Source organism: Cynocephalus volans, chromosome 8 (assembly GCF_027409185.1).
Source record: "Cynocephalus volans isolate mCynVol1 chromosome 8, mCynVol1.pri, whole genome shotgun sequence".
Classification (NCBI taxonomy): domain Eukaryota; kingdom Metazoa; phylum Chordata; class Mammalia; order Dermoptera; family Cynocephalidae; genus Cynocephalus; species Cynocephalus volans.
In genome coordinates, this window is record NC_084467.1 from 60,733,082 (window position 1) to 60,758,101 (window position 25,020).

General features: G+C 36.5%; 1 protein-coding gene across 1 annotated transcript; it reads left to right on the forward strand.

Annotated features, from left to right (window-relative positions):
* The first annotated feature begins 2,990 nt into the window (after nt 1-2,990).
* Nucleotides 2,991-25,020, forward strand: LOC134383899 (cystathionine gamma-lyase-like). The gene is made up of 13 exons (XM_063105407.1): nt 2,991-3,080; nt 3,212-3,385; nt 6,445-6,526; nt 7,771-7,866; nt 9,801-9,910; nt 12,091-12,222; nt 15,722-15,779; nt 16,234-16,311; nt 17,574-17,726; nt 19,496-19,617; nt 20,914-20,966; nt 24,094-24,232; nt 24,518-25,020. Exons 2-13 carry the CDS (start codon nt 3,218-3,220, stop codon nt 24,542-24,544), a joined length of 1,218 nt encoding a protein of 405 aa, XP_062961477.1. The 5' UTR covers nt 2,991-3,080; nt 3,212-3,217; the 3' UTR covers nt 24,545-25,020.

The following is a 25,020-nucleotide window of genomic DNA, read 5'->3' on the forward strand; positions in this document are numbered from 1 at the left end:
AGAAACTCACTGTACCTGTTAGCATGAATATCTCACTTATCTTCTTTGCATCTCATCACTAAAATAAAGCAATTATGCTAGAAATTTGCTCTCCAGTGTCTCTTGACATTAAATTTAATAGTTCCACCAACAGTACTTAGACTTTTTTATTCTCAAGAAATACAATTTTTGATTACATCATCAAAACAGATTCAGGGGTTTTTGTTGCTGTTATTTTTAAAAAACTGTTTACACTGGCAAGTGAAGGTAGGAGTCGTAAGTGCCACCTGGGGGGCTTTGGCCCATTGTAGTGATCTACAAATCCCCCAAATTAAGAATTTGTGTTGTAATGTTTTCCCCTTCCCCCTGCTCCCAAAATACCCTTCATAATTCTCATAACTTCACTGGCAAAAGCCTAAGGAAGAGCAAGATTTTTTCCTTTCAGGTAGAACAAAACAGATCTAATCATTGCCTAAATTTATGCTTGATAATAATAATATTTTATGAACATCCCTCCCAGGTCCTTACTACGTTTTTTTGCTATTCAGTCACAGTATATTTATCCATAACCTGACATTAATGAGAGTAGTGGAGGTCTTTGTGCCTATATGCAAGAAGTACAGTGCTATTTTCATAGTATTTAAGAAGTATTTACTATAAAACTAATAATATACTTTGTATTTTAAAAAATTAAACAGTAAAGAAATGTAAAAAATGAGAATTCTCCCATTTCCTCTAAAATATCTGCCATTGCTGAATCCTATCCCCAAGAGGAGTTAATAGTTTCTTCAGTGTTAGGATAATATTGTTTTGTTGTTTACAAGCTAACTTAATGAAAAGTTAGTATACCCTCCAAACTATACAGCATTACTGTACTTAAAGTGGCTATTAATTAGTCTTTAAAAAAGCTTTTTCTAAATAATTTGCTTAACTGAAACCTTTAAATCAGGTTTTTGATATTATTATTGTTGGAAAGTCAATAAACAATATATGCCCATGGTGTATAACTTGAATACAAAAAGAGAATAAAATGTAAAGAAAGTTATCTTTCTACTGCAGATCCTAGGTCTCTACTACCAGAATGATTTTTGTACATGTTAAAGCATCAATATCTGTCTAAAATGATGCAAGACAATGTACAGTCTTTTGAAAAAGCGTAAGCATGACGTATACATTGCTTTTTACCTTGCTTTGCTGTCTTAGAAATTAGAGATCATGACATACCAGTGCACATCAGTTCTTCTTTCTTATTGGTTATAGTGTAGCCATAACAGAGCTCTACCATAAATGGCTGACCAGTCTCCAAGAGATGGGTAATTAAGCTATTTTCATTATTTTCCTATTCAAAGTAGCAAAAAGACGTAAAATGAACATCCACGCTCATCTTTGCACACATGTAGGAATACACGTGAAGGATAAATCAAGTGACATTTCCTACAAGTGAAATTGTTGAGTCATAGGAAGAGGTATTTCATATCCTTGATAGGTAATACTCAGCTGCCATCTAATAATGTTTCTTCAGTTTATGAGAATAAAATGCCTAATTTACAGCATCTATGTTGGTACATTTTTAAAAGGATGCTTTGTTCTAGTAACACCAAATAAAATGTCCATATGAGTTTTTATCCAACTCTGCGTTTGTAAACAATTATTAGGAGGTAAAATTAACAGGGACTGTTTCAGACCCTCCTGGCCCCTAAGTACCATATCATACATATCACATAAAAATATACCCATGCATAGTTATGTATAACTGAGATGAGTTGCAGTTGACATGTTATATCTTTAAAAGAAAAATAGCTATTAAATAGATATTAATATACATTTAGTGTTTAGGGGTCCATTCATTTTTTCCCCAGCCTTAGCAGTTATGGTAGGCCTCTAAAATTTCCCCGGCCCTTAGGCACTGCTCCTGTAGTGCTTAATGAGTCCTTGGAGCTAACGTGAAAAGCAAATTTCCTCTTTCCATTCTCTTCACATCTTTCTTTTAAACAGTAAAATTTTAAAAGCTGTTTATTCCTTGTTCTTCCTCTTTCTTAGGTGATGTAATAAAGTTTTCAGATCTTCAGCTAAAACTGTACTTTGCAGGAACAGAAATATTCCTAAATTCTCGAGTCCTAGAAAACAGTCACAATAGTAAGTAGGTCAAGTCTGTATTGTTTAGGGCACAAGGAGATTTATGTTTGTTTCAAAGGAGTGAGTGCAGGTGAGTGGTACGTTGTGACTCGGGACTGATTCTTCTGTCCTACAATGATGTTGCTGTCAATTGTGTAACAGCAAAAGCACTTTGTGTAAGGATGCGAGGCTCTAGTAAGTTTTTCAAAGCCACACCATGTTTCTCATCAAGGAGAGTTTCTCCGGGCACTTCAAAAGAAGATAATGATGCCTGAAAAGGCTCAAGCTTGAATAGCTCTTAGGCAGCTGCCAGAGTTCTGCTTAGGCATCCTCACCACAGCAGCTTCGCTATTACTTAAGAGAAACAGGACCCTCACTGTTGTTTCAATCATCGGAAGCACCGCGTCATTACAGAGCTCAGCGTACCTTAAAAGACAGGCTGCCTGTGATGAATGAGAATCCAAGTTGTAAATTTGGCGGCTTGTTACTGTTTTCGTAACTGAATCGCCACGTTGTCGCTTGCGACTTTCAGCACCGCCCTCAGGACAAAAGGGGGGGGGGCAGAGGGAGGGACAGGGGCCGCAGTAAGAGGAGGCTATTTGTGTGGTCTGTTTACAGGTTACTCGGTTTCAACAGCAAACCAGCCTTTCTTCAAATCTCGGCCAAACCTCTGGCCGGATGTCACAGAAACTCCGGCGAGGCTCACAGAAGCCAGCAAGGAAACTTCCTTACGGTCGGTACCCTGGAATTTCGCCCGCAGGGACCAACACCACGTGACCCGCGGACTCTGGATTCACCTCACTTGGAGCACCGGGAAGGGCAGTTGCGACGTCGCTCCAGGCAACGCCTCTGCTACGAGCCAATGAGAAGCGGAGGCCGCGTCGGGGCCTTCTCTCATTGGGCCGCACTGGCTCCGCCCCGTGGTGATCGCAAGCCTCCAGGCCCTCTAAAAAGTCTCAGCCGGAGAGACGCTGTGCCTGGCTTTTGTACGCTCTCTGTCCGCGCAGTTGGCGTGCTTTAGCTCCCTTTCGTCCGATTCTTGTCTCTCCCCAACCCTGACTCCCCGGTTTCCTAGTTAATATATACCTCACTGTTTTCCTGTCTTCTTCCTTCGCAGTGCAGCATGCAGAAAAGAGACGCCTCCCCACGTGGTTTTCTGCCTAGCTTCCAACATTTCGCCACACAGGCCATCCATGAGGGCCAGGATCCGGAGCAATGGACATCCCAGGCTCTGGTGCCCCCTATCTCACTGGCCACCACGTTCAAACAACGGGCGCCCGGCCAGCACTCGGTGAGCTGGGGCTGTCTGGGGCGGTCCAGGGTTGGGCGGTAAGAGAGACGACTTATAAATTAAAAAAGGCATGCAAGTAATTTATAAAATGACTTATAAATTAGGAAGGTACCCGAAAGGATGTTTCAGCACTTTAATCCTTGCAGTACAGCTATGGTCCAGTGATTAAATTTCTTTGGATAAGCTGGACTGAAAGGAGCAGTTTGTCCAACTTTCAGTATAGTTTTGCACTGAAATTCGTATAATTTTGGCAAATGTGCAATTCAAAGCTGAGAGTCATAACTTCTTTGAATTACCTTCAGCAACAAAATTTTAAAGATAGTAAGGCTGAAAAAAATTAAGGGTGTGATAACTGGCCTAGAACCAAAATGCTTTCCAGTAGCTGTATTAAGTTAATAGTTATTGAGTACCTACTATGTGCCAAATACATACATATATGTATGCCATGTATATTATCTGTATTGTCTCATATCTTAGCAAAATCCCTAGTGTGAACTAAATTCTCATTTTTTCTGATGAAATAGCTGAGATTTAGGTTTGTTAAGTAACTAGCCTAAGACTAGTAAGTGCTGGAGCTGGGTTTCAAACTCTGCTCATAGAACCCTACTCCTAGGCTCCAGACCGCACTGTGCTGTACTCCAATAATGTTAGTAATGATTTAACCCATTGCATCATTTAAGCAGTGTTGCTTAGTGATTAAGAGCACAAGTCATACAGTCAAAGGACCTGGGTTGAATTCTGACACAACCTCTTCTGAGCTGGGTGACTTTGAGCAAGTTACTTAATCTATCCTAGCCTCAGGTTGATCCTGAATAAATGAGGATAGTAATAGTACCTACCACATAAGTTGTTTAGATGTATGTAAAACTATATGGTACCTAATAATTTCTCAATGGTAGTTTGGTATTTCGCAGTGTTCTCATTTACACTATTTCCACTTGATCCTCAAAATAACCAGTTCAGAGGGCAAGACAGGAATAATATAAAGTTGTCCCTCAGTATCACTGGGGGATTGGTTCCAGGACTCCTCTCAGATACCAAAATCCAGGGATGCCAAGTCCCTTATATAAAATCTTCTTCTGTATACTTTAAATCATCCCTGGATTACTTATAATTCTTATTACAATGTAAATGTTATGTAAATAGTTGTTATACTATATTGTTTAGGGAATAATGACACGAAAAAAGTGTGTACATGCTCAGTACTGATGGAACCACCCATTTTTTTTTCCAAATATTTTCAATCTGCATTTGGTTAAATTCATGGATAAGGAACTGATGGATATGGAGGGCTGACTGTACTTTTTATAGAAAATGAAATGACCCAGAGTATACATAAATGTCCTGTAAATCCTGTGAAAGAGTCCTCTTTTTTAACTATATAGTTAGCTTTCTTCCTTTTGGTGGCATACTTGATGGATCTTGAAGTATTTAAAAGTTGCTGAGGTTCAGAAGAAGTTAGTTTAATAAACTTTGTAGGTCCAAAACCTTGATTATGCTTTGAAAACCACCTCTGTGTGTTATGTAAGTTAAAGAAAATCCTTATAGACTTAGCTCTTTGATTTGTGAGGTAGAATTCTGAGGGCATTTCTACAACTGGTTTAGAATACTCCTAGCTACTGTATTTTGGAATCAAGATTTGTACACAAGTCTTCTAGGCATGCACTTTGTTCCTGGTGTAGGGTTTAGTGAATGTGGGGCTGCCCAAGCTTTGGAACTTAGTACAAAAGTTAACCATTTAGGTATGATATTAAGAATTAAGTGTTTCAGAAAGTTGGCAGGGGTGGTTAAATCCACAAGACTCTGCTTAATACCTGTAAAATCAGTTAAGAGCATTAAAGGGAAGTTGAGGTGCTGAGTGAGATCTAATTCTCCAGTTCCATTTGGAAAGCCATTAAGTGGGTGAGGTAATTTGCCACTGAACTATGATTCTTTTCCCACCACAAAGTTAAATATTTTCAGTGAATATTAACGGAAACATGGGTACCTTTATGTGGCAACGTGCATATGAATCTAAGCATTTTTTCCTGTCTGGCAGGTACAGCTGCAGGTCATGGTAAGGAGGTGGTGGAGGGGAGTGGTGAAGATATCCTGCAACCCTGTAAAATATAGGGTTTGTCAAAAACGAGGAAACAAAGCACCAATGCTTTTAAAAATGATTAATATTAGTACTTGAAGCTCTTGAATCAGAAACAAGTATAAAGAGCGGTGTTGTTTTGTTATGTGTTATATGAGGCAGAAGGAGACAATTACAGGACTTTGAATCAACTTTCAAATTCTAGGTTTGAATTGTGGCCCTGACACTCCCTATGTACTATAACATTTGGCTTTTCTTTCCTCAAAGCAGGTCATGAGGATTAAATACAATGACTGGATAAATGCATCTTGTATGATGCCATGTGTATAAGGGAGCATAATGCAAATTTTAAAAAAAGTACTGTGTGGAGCTTCTTTGCTAAGAGTTACTCTCTCTTTTTTGTCACTTTTGTAAAGCCAAGGTCTGAAGTCTGAACATTTGTAAGATCTGTTCAGAGTTTCCTGTAACATGCTAAATAGAACTTGCATCACTTATTTCTTAGAAAATAAAATACAGGTTAGAATTAGCTTTACTCTGTTGGCTCACATAATTCCCTTTTCCTAATGTCTCCAGAATAATGGGTAAAGTGAATCTAATATTGCAACAATACTACTAATAAAAACTGCTATTTATGTAGTAGTTAGCATGAGCCAGGAAATATGCAGTGAACTTATATATTATCACATTTTATCCACTCAAAAATTTTGTGAGCTAGACATCTGTATTTTATTTTCATTTTACCTGTTGGCACATAGCTCCTAAGAGGTAGATACAGAATTCCAATCCAGTTTGGGTGACTTCAGAACCTCTCCACACCACTACAGCCACAACACTGTCACACTACTGTCTAATGGCAAGACATATCATGACTAAATAATAGCAAATCATTATGGTAGGATGAACCTGTAGCTATAGAGATATCTATGTTTGGACTCTGGTAAACTTAAATCTCTTAGGATGAACTCTAACTTCTCTTCTTCAGGGTTTTGAATATAGCCGTTCTGGAAATCCCACTAGGAATTGCTTGGAAAAAGCAGTGGCAGCACTGGATGGAGCTAAGTATAGTAAGTAATTTCCATTTCAAAGTTTGTAAAGTGTACAATTCATTTTTAAATGTATAGAGAAAATCATTAGAGGCACAGTCTGTAGAACTGGAGAGAAAGATTTGCTAGTTCAAAACTCTTATTTTACTAAGACATTGAATTCTTTGCCCATGGTCTCTCAGTCGGTGTATAATATGCATATGCGTAATGATCAGATGGAGATAAATATGCGTAATCATCAGATGGAGATAAATATGAAGAGAAGCAGAATGTCGACATTTACTATTTAGTATTCATGTGAATACACTCTTCATCTGAAGCTATCAGTATAAATAGATTAAAATTAACTATTATATAACACTACCTATGAGAATAAGTTTCTTATACTCTGGTTCATTCACCTGATAATTTGTGCCTGACAGTGGCGACAATGGCACCAATGGACGTTTACAGTAGCCGGTAACCCGTGATAATGTGCTCGCAGATATAAGGGATTAATTCTCTGAACCTTTTTTTTTTTCTTGAAGGGAGTAGATTGCAGTTAAATCATCTTCTTGTTGTTTTTACATATATAAATGGTACTAAATAAGGGCAGAATAGTTAATAGAAAATAAGAGTCTAAGTGGCTGGCCAGTTAGCTGAGTTGGTTAGAGCAACGTGTGATAACACTAAGGGCCAGGGTTTGATCCCCATACTGGCCAGCCACCAAAAAAAAAAAAAAAAAAAGGGAAAGAAAATAAGACTAAAGCTTACATCATCATTAAATTTATTAGACACATTTCAGGTCTGATTTTGAGTCTTGTTAAAATATTTGCTGAATTGCATATCCATATTATTAAGGAATAAATCATATCTTAGCTCTATTCCTCAAGTTTGAAATTCTTTCAGTATGATGTTTTAGAACTGTAATTTAATTGGCAATAGACCCTTTATTTCAGATGTTTGTAAAGAGTTATTTCCTTGAAATGTTTCAGAGAAATGTTATAACCAAGGCATAACTGATGTAACACAAAGTATCTGCTCACATCATATATTTTTAACTTTAAAGATACTTAAAAAAAAATCTTTACTTTAAAGATACTTTGTTCTTGAAGGAGAAAGGGAGATTTTGTAATGGTGTTAATCAGGGGACCTCTGGTGACTCAGCAATGAAGGCTGTCCTATCAGCAGAAAGGGGACATAAAGTAATGCATGTAGATACTGTAGGTGTTTTTTAAGTTATAGATCTGACTTTTTGGCTTACTGTAACTTGATTTTTATTTTAGATTTGGCTTTTGCTTCGGGTTTAGCAGCCACTGTGACTATTACCCATCTTTTAAAAGCAGGGGACCACATTATTTGTATGGATGATGTATATGGAGGTAGGTGACCCCTCTTATTCATACCATGTCAACTGGTATTTTAAAGTTAGTAAAGTGAGCCCTGAATTATATTAACAATGTTGCCACTATTATTGATTATTTATTATCTTTTAAAGGTGTGATGGGCACTTCCATGCTGGCTCAGACTTGGCAAAGGAGAAGCATAAACACTTAGGGTCCATGCTCTGGCACTGTTTATAAGAAAGACTGTTTAATAAGAATTTTATTTAAGCTGCTGGAATGAGAATGTAGGACTTGATCAACTTTCATACATATTCTGGTCTAGAGAAAATAATGTTTAGAAAGAATGTGTTCTAGTGTAATTTAAAATTTTTTACCTGCAATGAAGATGAACTCTCAAAGAGCTGAACTCTCATCCATCTCTCCCCTCTTTTATGTTTCTTTTGGAAACTTTTGAAAATCTTTTGAAAGCTATGGACACTTTCCCTCCAGCAAATGTTCTTAAGACTACATCCAGTACTTAGCATTTTAATTTTAGGGGTCTCACAGATTGACTCCTTGAAGCCCATCCATGGATCCAAATTTAAGAACTTCCATTCCAAAGAGTTTAAATGCTATTTAAAGTGGTGAGTGGGGAGTAGACAGGCTTGCCTTCATCTTTAAGCAAGACTGATCTTTGTGTTCAAAACAACAGCAAAGAATTTTGTAAAATGTGCATATATATTTCAAATGCTTCCAAATAATTAAAATGTGACTTCTAGAATATTATTATCATTTTATCTCTCTCCAGTCTGAATAAAAAGTTAAATCTCTGAGTTCCTTGAAGGAAGGGACTCACTCTTAGTAATAATTTTACCCTTCAGAAATTTGCAGAGTGCTTTGTATTTTATCTTAGGTCCTTATTATAGTTTATTGAATTGAAATTATAGAAACCTGAAACCTTCGATTACTTTTATAATGTGCTATAAAACCCTCCTGACAAACATAGGTACAAAATCCTGAGAACTGTTGTTGATTTTTAATAATTCTTGGCATTCTTTTTCAGTCTTATATTACCTAGAGTCAGTCTCTATAACATCAAAAATCAGTTTACCTTTGATCACAGAGTATTTTTCTTGTTGACTATCAGTAATAGCAATTTTTCACTTAAATTTGCATATGTAAAAATCAAATCTGAAACAGTGTTTATAAAAGAAATTATTCTAAGTTGAATGATTAATCTCCTTTTACTTAAAAATCTAATAGTTTGGGCCGGCCCTGTGGCTCACTCGGGAGAGTGCGGTGCCGGTGGCGCCAATCGGATCCTATATAGGGATGGTTGGTGCGCTCACTGGCTGAGCGTGGTGCAGACCACACCTTGCCGAGGGTTGCGATCCCCTTACTGGTCAAAAAAAAAAAAAAAAAAAAAATCTAGTAGTTTGATTTACATTGTCTTATTTTATCTTATTAAATCTTTCAGCGGCACATAACAAAAAGATTGAGAAAGCATAAAGAATAGTAACCAATTCTATCAAAGTATAATCAGATTGAAAAGTTATAAAATAAAAGTGGCAGCAGAAAAAAAATATTGAATATTTATTGTGAACATTTTATCAACATTGGTTCATTTATTTTAGATTTGAGTACTAGAAAGAAATTTTAAAAAAAGATATTGATGTTTCAGGGAGCATGCCACTTAATGTTGAAAAATAAAAATTGGATGTTTTGAGAAACATTTTCCACTTCATGCCACTTCTTGTGGATGTTAAGTGTGTTTTATGTTTTCCTCTTGATCCTTTCACTTAAAGTCCAAATCTTATTATTCTTTCCTATGTTGGATGGCCAAACTATTTAACCTAACTAGAATTGCTTTTAGTTGCATTTTTACTGATGATTGAGAATTCCTTGTATTTTTAAAGTGTTTATATGTATAAGGAATGAACATTTCTTAATACAATGTTCTTTCCATTTTATCTGATTCTCTTCTGCCTCAGGTACGAACAGGTACTTCAGGAAGGTGGCAGCTGAATTTGGATTAAAGATTTCTTTTGTTGATTGTTCCAAAACCAAGTTGCTAGAGGCAGCAATTACACCAGAAACCAAGGTAACTCAGTTAATTTTCAATTTTGTCCATTTTTGCTATGATGTTTGTTTTTATTATTTCTGTTTACTAAAGAGTAAACAAATTTTACTGAAGTAACAAATTTTATCGGAGTAACAAATTTTAATGAAGCTGTTAGGAACATCAGCAAGATTAGGATAGGCCTGGTATCTCTATTGTATTATAGCATAATGGTCAGGTACACAAATTCTGGAGAGGACTTCAAATTCTAATTCTGTATGATAGTTGTTATGTTATCTTGGGCAAATTGTTTTACCAAAGTCTCAATTTCTTCATTTGCAAAATGAGGATAATTATACCTGCTTTAAAGAAAGGTGGTTGTGAGAATTAAATGAGATAATAAATATGAAATGCTTAATACGATACCTAAATACACGGTTAAATGTTAAAAAAATGTCTGTGCAAGAATACACAATTCTTAATTGCATTACCAAGCTAATATTGGTAACAGAAGTCATCACAGAGATTGGATTATAGAAAAGGAAGCTTGCCAAACCCCAAAATGCTGCACACAGTGGCTTTCTCAGGGCTCTAAGGGATACTGCTGCAAGTAATAGAAGTAGAGAATGGGCCACAAGCAGTCTTTATCCTCTATCAGCCTGGGAAGCTTGCATGCCGCCGGAAGGTGTTTTGTGCCTGAGTGAATGGCATATGTGATATTCTTTCTTGGAACCTCATTTAAATTCTGCATGGGTAAAAGAAGGATTAGTGTCTTTTATAAGTCAGCCTTTTCCAACTTTTTGCTAATGATTAAAAGGTTAGAATTGTACCCAAGATTATGCTGCAGTGAATGCTAAAAAACGAAAATCTTTTCTCCTACAAATAATTACTTTGCAGATTAACACAGGGGTGAGCTTTTGGTGATTAAGGTTTGTTTTCAAAGAAACTTGTTTATCTTACATGGGAGAGAAGACCTTAAAATAGCTGGTTTGAGTCTTTTGAAGGGAGGAAAGCAAATTGTAAGTATGTTAAGTCTTGTCAACAGAACTTGATATAGTGGCTTTTTACTGACTTGAATGAATATATTTCTCTCCCTGAAATATCAGGCTTGTTGTCATTTAAAGTAGAATTTTTAAGTCCATGTAAAACATACTTTATATTTATCTACTTATTTAAAATTTTTATTTAAATTTTTTGTAAGTAGGAATAATACATTCTTACACAGAAATTATTTTTATAGATTCTTTAAATAATTAAAGATTTTTATAGAATATGTATTATTTTAACCACCTTATCTTTTCTGTAGTAAAACTCTAGAGTAGGAAGAATATTAAACCAGATTTCTTGCCCCATTTAAGTAATAAGTAATTTTTAAAAAGAATCACTAGTCCTTTTAAAAATAAAGGTCCCCTGTACTGGACAGCCATCAAAAAATAAATAAATAAATAAAAATAAAAATATGTAAATAAATAAATCTGTAGATAATGTATTTCAGTACAGTGGTATCTTGTTCAACAAACAGAATTTTCTTCTTTTCTTTGGACTTCTCAACTATCGAGCATCCTTGTGTGCCTGAATTGTGATGAATTTTGGGATATACAGAGACCTATCATATTGTCTCTTTCTTAAGTAAGCCATAACCAGGTTTTCTGCTGTGAGCATCACTTCTCTCCCTCAGTCTAAAGCCCATGCTTTCTTCAAGTTCTAGGTATTATTTTATATTTTCTAGAGCATCTGATATTATTTAAATTGATATAAAAGGCATTTTTGGCCTTTTATATCATAGGGATAATTCTTTTTAATGAAAATTCTGGGATGTATTCTTACACAATCTGTTATTTATCTTTGAGAACAAAATTTCCAAACACTGAACTATGTCTTTGGAATACATCCTCTTTTCTATGGAAAAATAATTACAAGAATTAACTTTAGCACTCTTTTGCTTTTAAGTACATTGTCTCATTTGATCCTTACATCAACTCTATAAGATAAATATTACCAACACCATTATACAGAGGAAGCATTTGAGGAATATGAAAGGTAAGTTACTTAGCTTTCTTAGAAATTTGTAGGAGAGGCTAGGATCCAGATTTGGACCTTCCAACCTTATCGTCCATGCATTTCCATTATGTAATGTAGCCTTCCAGATTGTTACCACATATGAGATGTAAGTTTGTGAAGTAAATTTTTACAAACTATTGTTATTTACTGAATTATTTTAGCTTGTTTGGACTGAAACCCCCACAAATCCTTGCTTGAAGATGATTGACATTGAGGCCTGTGCACATACTGTCCATAAACACGGAGATATTATTTTGGTTGTGGATAACACTTTTATGTCAGCATATTTCCAGGTAAATGAAAATAAGCTTTTTTTTGTCAGAATTAGTAGACCACACAGATATTTGTAATTAGGAAAGGAAAGATTTGTTTACATTACAGTCATGATCAAACTCAAGAAATCTAATCTTAATTATTGATTAGACAAAGAACTAAATTTGGATCTTTTCTACCATGAGTTAATGTCTTTTCAAACCTATGTTAGTATCTTGTATGGTACATTGTGGTTTTTAACTGTTGTCTCAATTAGAGCTTTCAAGTTCTCCTAGGATGTGTAAAATCTCTGAAGAGATGGCCTTTATGTGATTGTTATCTGCCAATGCCTTACACATAGTAGGGACTTCAATCTTTATGTGCTGGTTAAAAAGCAGTCATATGATTTTTCAGTCACTCTTATGTATTTTTATATATATTATAGGTTACCTTTTATTACCTGGCTAACCTATAATATTCATAAAACTTTTTAATATATGTAAAACTTTTTTAACTGGCTAACCTTTCGAGTAAAAGAAAAAGCTATACTCAATAACATTTCGGTATGACACACATAGTATTTCTCCATTTCTCTTCTTTCTTTCTAGTTTTTCTTCCCTCAGCACCCCATAGACTATTCCTAGCCCTCTGCTTCTTTAACTTATTGGTATTATGATTTCTACTTCATATGTTTTACATTATAGCTTTAATTATGAGGGTACTTCAGAAAGTTCATGGAAAGACTCATATTATCTTTTAATTCTATATTTTCATGAGCTTTTTGAAGTATCCACATATTTATAGTGCTCCTTTCTTAGTCTGTTTGGGCTGCTATAGTAAAATATCCTCAAGTGGGTAGCTTATAACAGAAATTTATTTTTCATAGTTTTGGAGACTGGGAAGTCTGAGATCAAGGTGCCAGCAGATTTGGTGTCTGGTGAGAGTCTGATTTCTGATTCATAGCACCTTCTCATTGTGTCCTCACGTGGTGGAAGGCAGCTCTCTGGGGCCTCTTTTATAAGGGCACTAATCCCGTTCATGAGAACTCTGCCGTCATGACCTAATCACCTCTCAAAAGTCCCCACTACCTAATACCATCCCATTGGTGATTAGGTTTCAACATAGGAATTTGCAGGGGACACGAACATTCAGACCATAGCAGCTTCCTTTAACCTGTCTCTTTTCCTACCTATACCTCTGTACTTATCTCCCCTAGAGTCCAACACTTCCATACATCCTCCATTCCTTTCCTTTCATGTCCATTTTTTTCTAGGTTCTTCCTCTTTTTTACTCCTTTTGGTAGATCGTCTTGTGATCTCTTCATAGTTGACTTCTTGTCTGCCTGTTTCCCACGTGTTCTCCCTCCATTACCTCTGAGTAACCTAACTCTGTTTCCCTTCTTTGTTAAAAGCTACCTTTTTCTTGCTCTTTTCTGCCTACTTGTACGTTGTCATACTTAGTACACTTCCTGTAATTCATTTTTATTCCACAAGGTTCCTGAAACCTAGCTCATTTTCTCAGCTCTTCAATTAGGCAGATATTTACAAGTCCAATTGTTTACCTTGTTTATATTCACCTCATTCTGTTATGGTTCCCTGAAGTTGACCTAGGCTGCTGCCTCCATGTGACTGGCCAACTCCCTGGGCAGTTTGGATAAACCTGTTCTTCACCTCCTGCCATTTTATTCGAAGACATTACCGTGTTTTATTTTCCTTTCATGAAACACACTTCCTGGCTATATTGCGTTCAGAGAGCTTCATGGTCCATCTACCTTGATATATCCTTGGCTTCTACTTGTATCAGGTAAAGCAGTCTGTTTCCAAATGAAAATCTCTTGGCACAATCTGTTGACCCAAGTGATTTTCATTCTTGGCTTCTTTTTCCCACCTTCTTAACTCATATGCCACATACATTAGGCTAGTTAATATAGCATAGGATCACGTTAGGTGAGTCACAGTGAGTCCTGTGTATTCCCAAAAAGATTGCATGAATTTTTTAGCCTGGCCCTGCCCAGGTTACTCATCAGGCCTGGCCCTCTTTCTCCTATTACCATCATTAAATAGCTCCAGTTTTTCTACCTTTCTGTAGCCCACATGACGTTCCTCATGCTGAGGGTTGAGATTTGCTTCATTTCAACTTGGGTTCATCCCAGTTGAATTAATCAGAATTGTATCACCCCTTGGCAGCCACATATATTGGCTCCACAAAGCCATCTCCTCCTGAAAATGTCCTCTCATTGTCTTACCCTCATGAAAACTGAAAATGTTCTCCTTCTTCCCTGGCTTTTGTCTTCTGGATCTTCTGTAAGTCTCACAAAAGGAATAATGGACATATTGGCACAGAATTTCAGAGAGTGCCTCAGGAGTCAGGTAGTCTGGGTATGAGTCCTGGCTCTACCTGCTTTTTAATCTGAGTGATCTATCTCATTTTTCTTGATTCCTTTTCCTCAGCTGTACGAGATCCATCAATTATTAATTTTATTGAGTTAGGTAAATTATTTTGTACTGTGCTTCTGCGAGTTATGTAAAACATTTAGCATGGTACTTGGCACATGTGTGATCCACTGCTGTTACTTATTGGTTTTTATTTTTCCTTCTTGTTTGGCCATAGAGGTTGCAGACTGTTAGCACTGAAAGAGACCTTAAAGACCTTCTTTGACCCTCTCACTGTAGAGATGAGCAAACACATACGTAAAGAGTGCTTTTAGGCAATACCTTACTTAAATCATTCTATTTTTGAAAAACACTAAATGAAAAGGTCTTATATCCAGTTACACTAATATTTTCCAAAGACTGAACAATTCTGGTGAGGTCAAAACACACACTCTTCTATGTTAAAATGTAAATGGAAAGATATTGATAATATACTGTTAAGTGGATAAGTTGATTATAACTTTAACTTTCACTGAAAACAAAGACATTTTTACGACTGAAGGACTAATTTACAGGAAAATTCATGGGAGAAAACGATCCAAATGAGTTTCTTTATAAGTGACTTTATCCTTGGCAAAACTAGTATAATAAAAGTAATTAGGAGTCAAGATCATGACAAACCAATTGTGAATAATCACAGCATACTTCATAAGGTTTAAGTGATTAAAAATCTAAGCAGATTAGTTTACATTTACTTGATATAAAAGTTGCTGAAAGTTTTTCAACTATTTTATGTTTTTAATGAGTCATAAAATGCCAGTGTCTCTGCTGTAGGTAGTAAATTTAGCGGCCGGTTAGCAACTGCTACAAAGAAACAAGTTCAGGAGACCTATTGGCCTGAGTTCATATGCTATTTCCATGAAACTTGTGCCTTCAGATTGAATACTGGGTCCAGTACTTCATATTCTTATTTGGTGAGAGGAAGGCCTTTAAAGGCAAGATAATATCAGAGATCACAGAAAACTTTAAGATGTACGTATTTTTTGCAAAGTTTGTATTGATTAGAATGGGAATGGAATTTAAAATTCCAAATAGGCAAGTAATGAAGCATATTTTTACATGATTTCTCATTTAAAATTTAAAAAAAAACAACTTTTGTTTCTTTCAGCGGCCTTTAGCTCTGGGAGCTGATATTTGTATGTATTCCGCAACAAAATACATGAATGGTAAGATATGCACAGTCTACGCTTTGAATGTTTGATGGATAAATGAAAATAGCGTAGGGTTTGACATTTTGATCTTTTTTCTTCTAGTATTAGTTAGGTTTTTTTCTGTAACTCATGTAGTAAAAACAGTAAAAAAATTATACTTCACTTAAATATGGGATTTCATTTATAGTAGACAAAACTGTGCTCATGATATATGAGGATTAAAATTTACTATAAAAGATTGCTTTTATCCTGCTGACTGCTTAAAAGAAATATTTAGTTTTTATGTAATTTTTATTTTATTGTTCTTGGTATAGCTTTTGCTACTGTCCAGTTGAATAAAGTTTAGTTAAACTTACTTAATAGGGCCTTTTCTCTGAGTGTTTTTTGAGTGAAAGTTACATTTTAGAAATTATAAAATGAAGAATAAACACAAATTGTTTTTAACTTAAATGTTTTTATTTTGTTTTAGGTCACAGTGATGTTGTAATGGGCTTAGTGTCTGTTAATTCTGAAAGCCTCCATACTAGGCTTCGTTTCTTGCAAAACTGTAAGTATTAACAAGTCTGGATTCTCTCTTATGGACTCAGTGACTATATTTGATATTGCATTTCCACTAAATGTTGTGAAGTGATAGCATTCTAATAATTTATGAAGAAATGAGAAATATAGGGGGAAATTCTGATTTGTAGAGGAAAGAAGAAAAATTGAGTTATAAAAATATTAGTTATACCGTAGCAGGGCTTTACGACATGACACAAGTAGTAATCATATCCATGTTAATTTAAATCATAATTTGGTAAAGCCCAAGTGAATTTTTAGTTTTAAGAATTAATGGATTTTTTCTTTTTTAAAAAGACATTTGAAATGAGGGTTTTTGTATACTGTACCTTTTATATCTGGAATGGTGGTTAATTTCAAATAGCATTTAAGATATAAAGTTACATTTTTCAAGAGATGTCTGAACATCATTTTCTGTTCATATTGTTTATTTTATTTCAAATATGGATGAAGATTTAACCATTGCCATTTGACAGATAAGATGCAAACATGATTAGGATTAAAAATGTTCTTCTAGGGGCCGAACCCGTGGCTCACTCGGGAAAGTGCGGTGCTGGGAGCGCCAAGGCCGCAGGTTTGGATCGTATATAGGGATGGCCAGTGCACTCACTGGCTGAGCATGGTGCAGGCGACACTAAGCCTAGGGTTCCGATCCCCTTACCAGTCACAAAAAAAAAAAAAAATGTTCTTCTAGGAAATAGGTATTATAGTAACAGAAGTGGGCACTGAAGAGGGAAACCAAAGCTTATTGCTTGATAAACGTCCTTTCATTTATAAAAAGTAGGAATGAGGTGTGTGTATCCTAGAGGCATGAGAAATCTCAGGCACTTTAGACAAAAGCTAAATAAAATGTTGGTGGAATATTCAGTAATAATAGGAGTTGACCTGCTATTTTTCTCTGTATATTGTAGTACTTTTTCAAAGGAATGCAGGGTTAAACTATGCGCAGTTTGTCATTTCATTGAAATTATAGAAAGGACTATTCATGTCATTGTATTTTTATTTTGTTTTCAGGACATTTATTTCTCCTCTGTTTTTAAAGCACATTTCTCCTCTGTTTTTAAAACACATTTAAAGCATATTTTATGCTTCATTTCATGCTTCTAATTTGATATATTCATTTCCCCTCTAAAACTCAAACATTGAGCTTTGTATCTAGCATCTCAGAGTCAATATAATGAAAAAGAGAGGAAAGAATTTTCTGGGCCTCACTCTGCCTTCAAACTAACCCAAGTTGTGTTCATTTTGCAGCTCTTGGAGCAGTTCCATCTCCTATTGACTGTTACCTCTGCAATCGAGGTCTGAAGACTCTACAGGTCCGAATGGAGAAGCATTTCAAAAATGGAATGGCAGTTGCCCAGTTCCTGGAATCTCACCCTCGGGTAGAAAAGGTTATTTATCCTGGTATGTTAATATCTAAGCAGATATGCTTATAGTAGGATTTTAAGGGTGTCTGGCTATGACAAAACTACTGCAAGGCTCGGAATCCTCACAGTGCAAATTGTCTAGCTCTTAATCCTGTTCATGACTCCAGTAGTAAAGCCAGGTGATCATGCTAGTTGTTGCGGCTTTTACCTGCCAGTAATCCTGCACCGACTGGGCCGATGGTTGAGCTAGGGCTGGGTCTGGAGCTCCCAGACCCCTCAAACCCTTTCACAGACTGGGTCACAAACCCTTCACACGCCAGGCTCGGTCACCAGACCCCTCCATGCCGGGCTGGGTCACCAGACCACTTCACACAGGTCTATGAGCTAGGGAACTGGCCACACGGTCCTTGGAAGCTGAAGGTCTGGAAAAACATGGCCACACAGGGTGGGCACCCAAGGCAGTAAACACCAGCCAAAGCGGTGCCGTGCGGGCACACTCACTCCACCCACAAACACAGTGCTGACTGAACCACCCTGAAACGGCTCCCAGGTGAGGGGAGCCTGACCAAATTGTTCCATTTTCCCAACAAAGGGTTATCCTGAGTATCCTGTTTATCTGTAAGTTAAGTGCTTTCATATACTTTTTATTACTGAACACTGCTGTGTGTCAGGCTCTGTGGTGGGTCTGGTGGAAAGAAGGTATTCATGGTCACTGGCCTGTGTTGCCTGTCGTCTCGTGGAGGCTTGGGTGTCAGGAAACGAGTCCCATAAATTTGATGTTCCTGTGATGGTCTTCAGCTTGAAGGCTTCTGTATACCTATTCTAAATTGCAAGATTGTACTTTTCAGTTGATTTGTTTATAATCTTATCAGTCTGCTATTCAGCATTAGCTCTAACTTTAATCTGTGAGAGGTGTGTCCTGAGTTGAGAGTTGATACTTAGGTGCCAGAATTTTCCTGAAGCTCTTACTTCCTTTTTGAATCCCAGCATCTAGAAATGCTCATGTGGAATTCACAGACTTACATGTTAGTCTTTGAATTTATTTTACCAGTCTTTTAAACTGTGGTGGTCTTAAGTAGTTTTTTTAAAGATCCTTTTGAGGTATCTAGCCATGTAGTGCTGGAGAATTAAGACTGGCCCCATTCCTCAAAGAATTTCGATAAACCAAGGCAGAAATATATATGAGATTAGATGCCCTGTATGTAGTCAAGGTAAAGAGTTGTTGACTGTTGTATGTTTTGAATGGAGGGAGGGAGAAGAGTTTTGAGCAGTGCTTTGAAGAATAATTAGAATTTGTTTAAAGAGTATGGACGAGGCATTTTATTTTTTTTTTGTTTTTAGATTTATTTCAACAAATGCTTATTAATTGCCAACTCTGGGCCAGGCTTTGTACTAGGAACTGGGATTCAATTATATATTAACAAAAGAAGTGGATTAGCCCTCATAGAGGTAGTCTTGTAGATAAGACAGATGTTAAGCAAGAAATTACAGAGGAGTATAATTAACAATGGGGAGAGGGGACACCAAAGAGAATATTCCAGGTTAAAGGGACAGCATGTGCACAGGTCCTGAAATGAAAGGGAATGACAAGCTGGTGTGGCTAGAGCATGGAGAGAATAGAAACAATGAGTCAGTATGAAGCTGGAGATAGACAGGGGCCAGAAACAGTAGTCAGATATGAACGTGGTGTAAAACTCATTATTAGGTTTATTTGCAGTTTCCTTAAGTTAATAGTAAAATTTTTTCCCCCCAAAATGACATGTTTTTTCTCTAAAATAAGACTTTTATTATACCTTATGATTACAGGACTGCCCTCTCATCCACAGCATGAGTTGGCAAAGCGTCAATGCACAGGTTGCCCAGGGATGGTCACTTTTTATGTTAAGGGCACTCTTCAGCATGCTGAGACTTTCCTCAAGAACCTGAAGGTAAACTTTCAAAATAGGTTTTGAAATTGTAGAGGTAAGACCTATTTATAGCAGTTCATAATCTCTCACTTCCTCCCAACCCAGATAATGTTTCTGTACCTGTAGGTCACACCTGTAAACCTCTTTGTCACGAAATGACTTAACCAATGGCACAGTAGTGGACATCTGAATATGTTCATTGACTTAACTCTCCACACATTACTGTCAGTTTGAGAGGGACAGAATGTTCTAATGCATTGGTTTCCAAATTTATTTAGAAGTGAACCCCTTTTTCAAATGAAGTATTATGTTAAACCTCAAAGTTGTGTGCAGTTAGTGCATAGCACAAAGGCTGTTCTGAAATCTATCCTATGAATGTCTTCCAAACCCTGTACCTCCAAGGCTGCATTTGCTTGGGTTAAGGGAAGGGAATGCTTTTGTCTAATTTTCACAAAGGCAGGAGGCTCTCAGGGGTCCTGAGCGAGAGGCCTATGGAACTCCATATACTGGGCTTACCACTGAGCTCATGTAGTAGGCTTTGAAGTTTAAATGCTTTATAGATCTAATGAATAGAATGCTGCCAGATTAGTCAAAGCCCTCCTGTGTCTCAAATTTGTCCACTTTTAAAATCAGAAAGTTAGTAATATACATCTGATTTGATACAGTTATGAGTAATTTTTAAAACATTAGTAAAATTCTATGACACTCTAATATTATGAAAACAGGTTTTTTTGTTTGTTTGTTTGTTTGTTTTTGCTCCAGGAGGGAGTTAAATGGATTTATTGATTTAATAAGTGATGCATATTAGCAAGTAACTATGTATAACTTGGTAGACATTTAGAGATTTTTATTTAAAGTATAACCACAGAGCTAGGTCTTAAATGTAATAATTTTGATGTTTTAGAGCTCATGTTAAGTATTACTTAAGTATAGGGCCAAATTAGGAAGACATAGGAGATTCTCTTTGATCAGCTTTTAATTTTTTTTTTCTTTTTTGGTGGCTGGCTGGTATAGGGGGGTTGAACCCTGAACATTAGCATTATCAGCATCATGCTCTAACCAACTGAGATAACTGGCCAATCCCCAGCTTTTAATTTTTTAAGAGTTTAAAAATAATATGTCTAATTAGTGAAATTGTTTTTACAGACTTTATTCTCATTTTTTTCTTTGAGTGTTTTGCTTAATAATTTAGTTCCTTCATAATTACCACCAATCTCCATCCCCTGTGCCAGGGCCATTTTATTAAAAAGTTTTATTTTTAGAATTTAGTATTTTTATTTTACTGGAAGATCTAAATTTATGTTTTCGTTGCTATAGTTATTTACTCTGGCTGAGAGTTTGGGAGGATTTGAAAGTCTTGCTGAGCTTCCGTAAGTATATTTCTGTTTTGCTTAGTATTTTAAATTTGATGTTGGCTTTAATGACTATTTGTAAAAGGAGTATGATAAAATCAATAATAATTCAAGATATTTAACAGTAAGAATAGCATGGCATTTACTGACTAGAATGGACTGTTACCCAATCAGGATGGAGACTCTGATAAAATTGAATGATGGGCTACTTATCAGTGAGCTGTGTCCTTTAGGTGTTTCTTTACCTGTTCTGCCTACAGAAGATTCCAGCAGTAATTGTTTTCTAGGGTCTCTGACCTCTAACTCAGGGCCTGACTTGGCCTTGGAAGAAAGGTTGCAGACTTTGTTCTGGAAAAGATGTTTTCAAGGCTCCTTGGGAAATAGAGAATATGTCTGATGAAACTCCTCCACCCCCTGGTTTGTTGGAGAAGAGCCCTACTAGATACTGTCAAATCCATTTATTTTCTTTTCTCTGTGGGGTAAACCTTTAATGGCTCCATGTCACCTGCAAGATAAATCCAGGCCCTTCACTATCTGACCCAATCAATTTGTCTAATTTTTCAAAGCATCAGAGGGTATTAGAAGAGGAAGCAGCCTAAGATCATTCAGTCCAAAGGCTTATTTTATAGACAAGGAAACAAAGTTCTAGAATGGTTAGTTGATTTACTCAATTGTCACACATGAATGTTACCAACTTTACTCTTGAGACTTTGCATCAGAAGTAGTGAGAGGAGGTAAAAGGAGCCTAGATGTAGATTTGATACCTGCTTCCCCCAATTACTTAACCATTAAGCTTCAAATCTTTCCATCCATAAAATGGGATTAATAATTAAAGTAATGATTATCATTTATTGATTACCTGTCCCACCAAGCATTCCTGAGCTATATCTTGCCTTTATTGTATGAAGCTGTGACCACATATTATAATTATTGCAGGGGTAAGTCTACAATATTACCTTAATTTTCAGCTGTACCAAATGCACGTGGTGTGTTTCTGTGTTCTAATTTTTATAAACATTTATGGAATAACTATGTACTGGAAGCATTGTGTTGAGGTATATCAGGGATTTCTAAAATCTAGGCATATTTCCTGCCTTCTCATAGTAGTTTGCAGTTATGGGGAATGTCAGGCAGTCTCACAAAGTTAAAAAAAAAATATGATTCCTAAATAATGATTTGAAATAATTCATGTAACACAGATAGCTTTTTGTTAGTTTTTCAAGAAGAAGTCTGCTAGTAAGTCTGCATGCACAAGAGGGCACACTCAACATGTGAGTTGGGTTTATTTCTCATAGTAATGAAATGTATCTTACTTTAAGTCTCTCTTCTTAAAAATAGACCTCTTCTGATTTAGTTAGGAATATAGTTTAAAGTTTCCTTGTCCTTAGGCTGTAACCCTGATGCCAGTGAAATGAGTGAATTTAGATCACGGCTTGTCTATTCTATCAAACCTTCATTCTGTGTCTCCCTCCTATGCTGCAACTAGTGCAGCATTGCAATGAGGAAGGGAGGAAGTGGAGCCAACATGTGCTGGGTTAGTCTCCCAGCCTAACAACATGTATTAACTCTGTGACCTTAGAAAGATTACTTATCCTCTTTCTCAATTTCCTCAATTGTAAAATGTGGATAACACTGTACCTAGCTCTTAGGATTGTTGTGAAAACACAGGAAAAAAAATCCCTAAGCTAATTCCTTGGTTCATACTAAGTACCCAAGAAGTGTTAATTGCTACTATGAAGTATTGTTTTTTACTGGGCATCTTCTACATTCCAGGTACTTGTAAGTATGCTTTACATATATGTTCCTTCAATTAATGCCTGTGACAAACTTTTAAGATAGGTTTTGTATCCAATTTTTTTAAAAAATGAATTAATGCACATAAATCACCCAGTAGAGTACCTGCCTCATGGTAAGCACACAGTGGATGCTATTATTTCAGATAAGGAAATGGTCACTGAGGACAGGTAACCAACTTTTCAAGGCCACACAGCCAGTATATGGAGGGGCTAAGCTTCATACCCAATTCTATTAGTCTCTGAAGACAAAGTTCTTGTTTTTCCATGTGTACTCTCTTTTAAGGAATTAAGAGCTTGCCAGGGCAGAACATTTTAAGGATGATGTTTGTGTGCTGTAAAAACTTCGTTAGAGCAATAGAAGAAGTTACCCAGTTACTCAGACCACAGCTGAGATTTTCTTTCCATGGTCCTGAAATGAGACAGGAGAAAGCAGGTGGGCTCTGATTTTGCTGGTGGTGCACAGGGGAAGGAAAGGTGTTGGTGGCAGCATCCTTATTTGGGTTAGGTAAGACTATACATCTCTCCTCCATTATGCCTCAGCCCGCAGAGATTTCTCCCTCCTCCAACCTCTGGCAGTCCTTTTGTCCAAATTTATTTGGCATTCGCTGTAAACTATTCTGTTTTGTGAATTGTCATAGTCTTTAGCTCCTGCTTTGTTATCTAGGTTAAAGAAAATACCTTATTCTTTTTGGTTTCCCAATTCTTACTATAGTACCTGAAACATAATAGGTGCTTTACCTTTCTTTACACATGTTGTTGATGATGACAAGTTGCTAGATAGTTTGGAAAATCCGTCAAGGTCTCTATGTCATGGGTTATATGCTGGAATTACTGATGCTCAGTGGTTGCTACTGGTGGTCTTAGGTTGTCTTTCTCTGATCTGCCTCAGAAGGCCCAGTTCCAGATTGATCTGTTGATCCAGAGGGAAGTAATTCTGTCAGGCTCTTGGCCCAAGAGGCCTGTTATAAGTAGCTGTCCAGCAGGTTGGTTATGGTGTATATGACTTCTGGCCAAAGCTTCATTCAGGCAGGTGTTCAAATCCACGTGCTGGAAGCTATGCTTTTCCCTCCAGCATGCGGGTGCTTGACAGGTGCCTTCAGTGACTGGATTGAGTATTCCTTACAGTGGTATAAACAAGATAAGAAAATACTGGTTTTCACTTAAAATCATGACTAGAAGAGATAAGCTTCATAATTTTTCATTTTTTTTACCTGTGAAAAATTATAGAGATATGAAAAATTTGATACTTGGAGCAGAAAAAATATGAAGGTAATTGCAACTTGTGAGACAGAAATATGCCTCCACTGACACAATATAGGGATCAAAAATTTGCTTGCATCTTCTTCCAGGGCAATCATGACTCACTCATCAGTGCCTAAGAATGACAGAGATGTCCTTGGAATTAGTGATACACTGATTCGACTCTCTGTGGGCTTAGAGGATGAGAAAGACCTACTGGAAGATCTAGATCAAGCTTTGAAGGCAGCAGTAAGTCTTATTATTTGTGTGCGCATGTGCGTGTGTGTGTGTGTGTATGTGTACATGTGTATGTTTAATCTTGGGGATGGGGTCACTGTATTTACAAAGAATGGCCTCACTGTGAACTCTAAAGGTTTTTTATCCTTTGTGCAATAGGCAAGGTGTATAAATGTGCAGAGAAGTCACTCAAAGTGCAGATTTAAAGGGTGGTAGCATTCAGAAAAGACTTCTTGAGGAGGTGAAGATTTGCCTACAGGTTTAATAACTTGTTTTTCTGGTGCTCTGTTAATATAGCACTCTCCAAGTGGAAGTGGCAACTAGCGTTCCAGAACTGCAATTAGAAGCTGCTTCCTGAGATCAAATCTTCTGAATAATTGAATGGACAATTAACAAGCCTTTGTGGAATTTTCAAGTGAAAATTTTAAGGCACCTTATTACCTTTCACAACTAATCTAGGGATCTTCCCTGTTAAGGGCCGTTTTCTGTATATCTTACTGTAATTGACACGTCGATTATGGTGATACCTTTTTGTTAATCTGCTATACATTTGCCTCTGAAGGAGGTGGGATTTGTGCTGCTTTGGGGGATCATATTCTTTTTATTCAGACTAAGATTTATTTTGGTCATGTTTGCAATATAATGGTAATTCATTTTTGATCTTTTGTGAAGAATTTAAATTCTTTAATGAATGTTCTTAAATCAAATGTGATTTTTTTTCCTATTGTTGAAGGGATCGTATAAAGCAATGGTTTACACTTAATTACCACAAGCCAAAAATCAAATATTTGAAAGTCTAC

What these genes read in the sequence shown, in the direction of transcription:
- LOC134383899 (XM_063105407.1), top strand. Translation starts at nt 3,218, where the DNA reads ATGCAGAAAAGAGACGCCTCCCCACGTGGTTTTCTGCCTAGCTTCCAA. An exon ending in CAATTACACCAGAAACCAAG is followed by an intron (nt 9,911 to 12,090) that starts GTAACTCAGTTA and finishes GAATTATTTTAG; the next exon opens with CTTGTTTGGACTGAAACCCC. An exon ending in GCTTCGTTTCTTGCAAAACT is followed by an intron (nt 16,312 to 17,573) that starts GTAAGTATTAAC and finishes TTCATTTTGCAG; the next exon opens with CTCTTGGAGCAGTTCCATCT.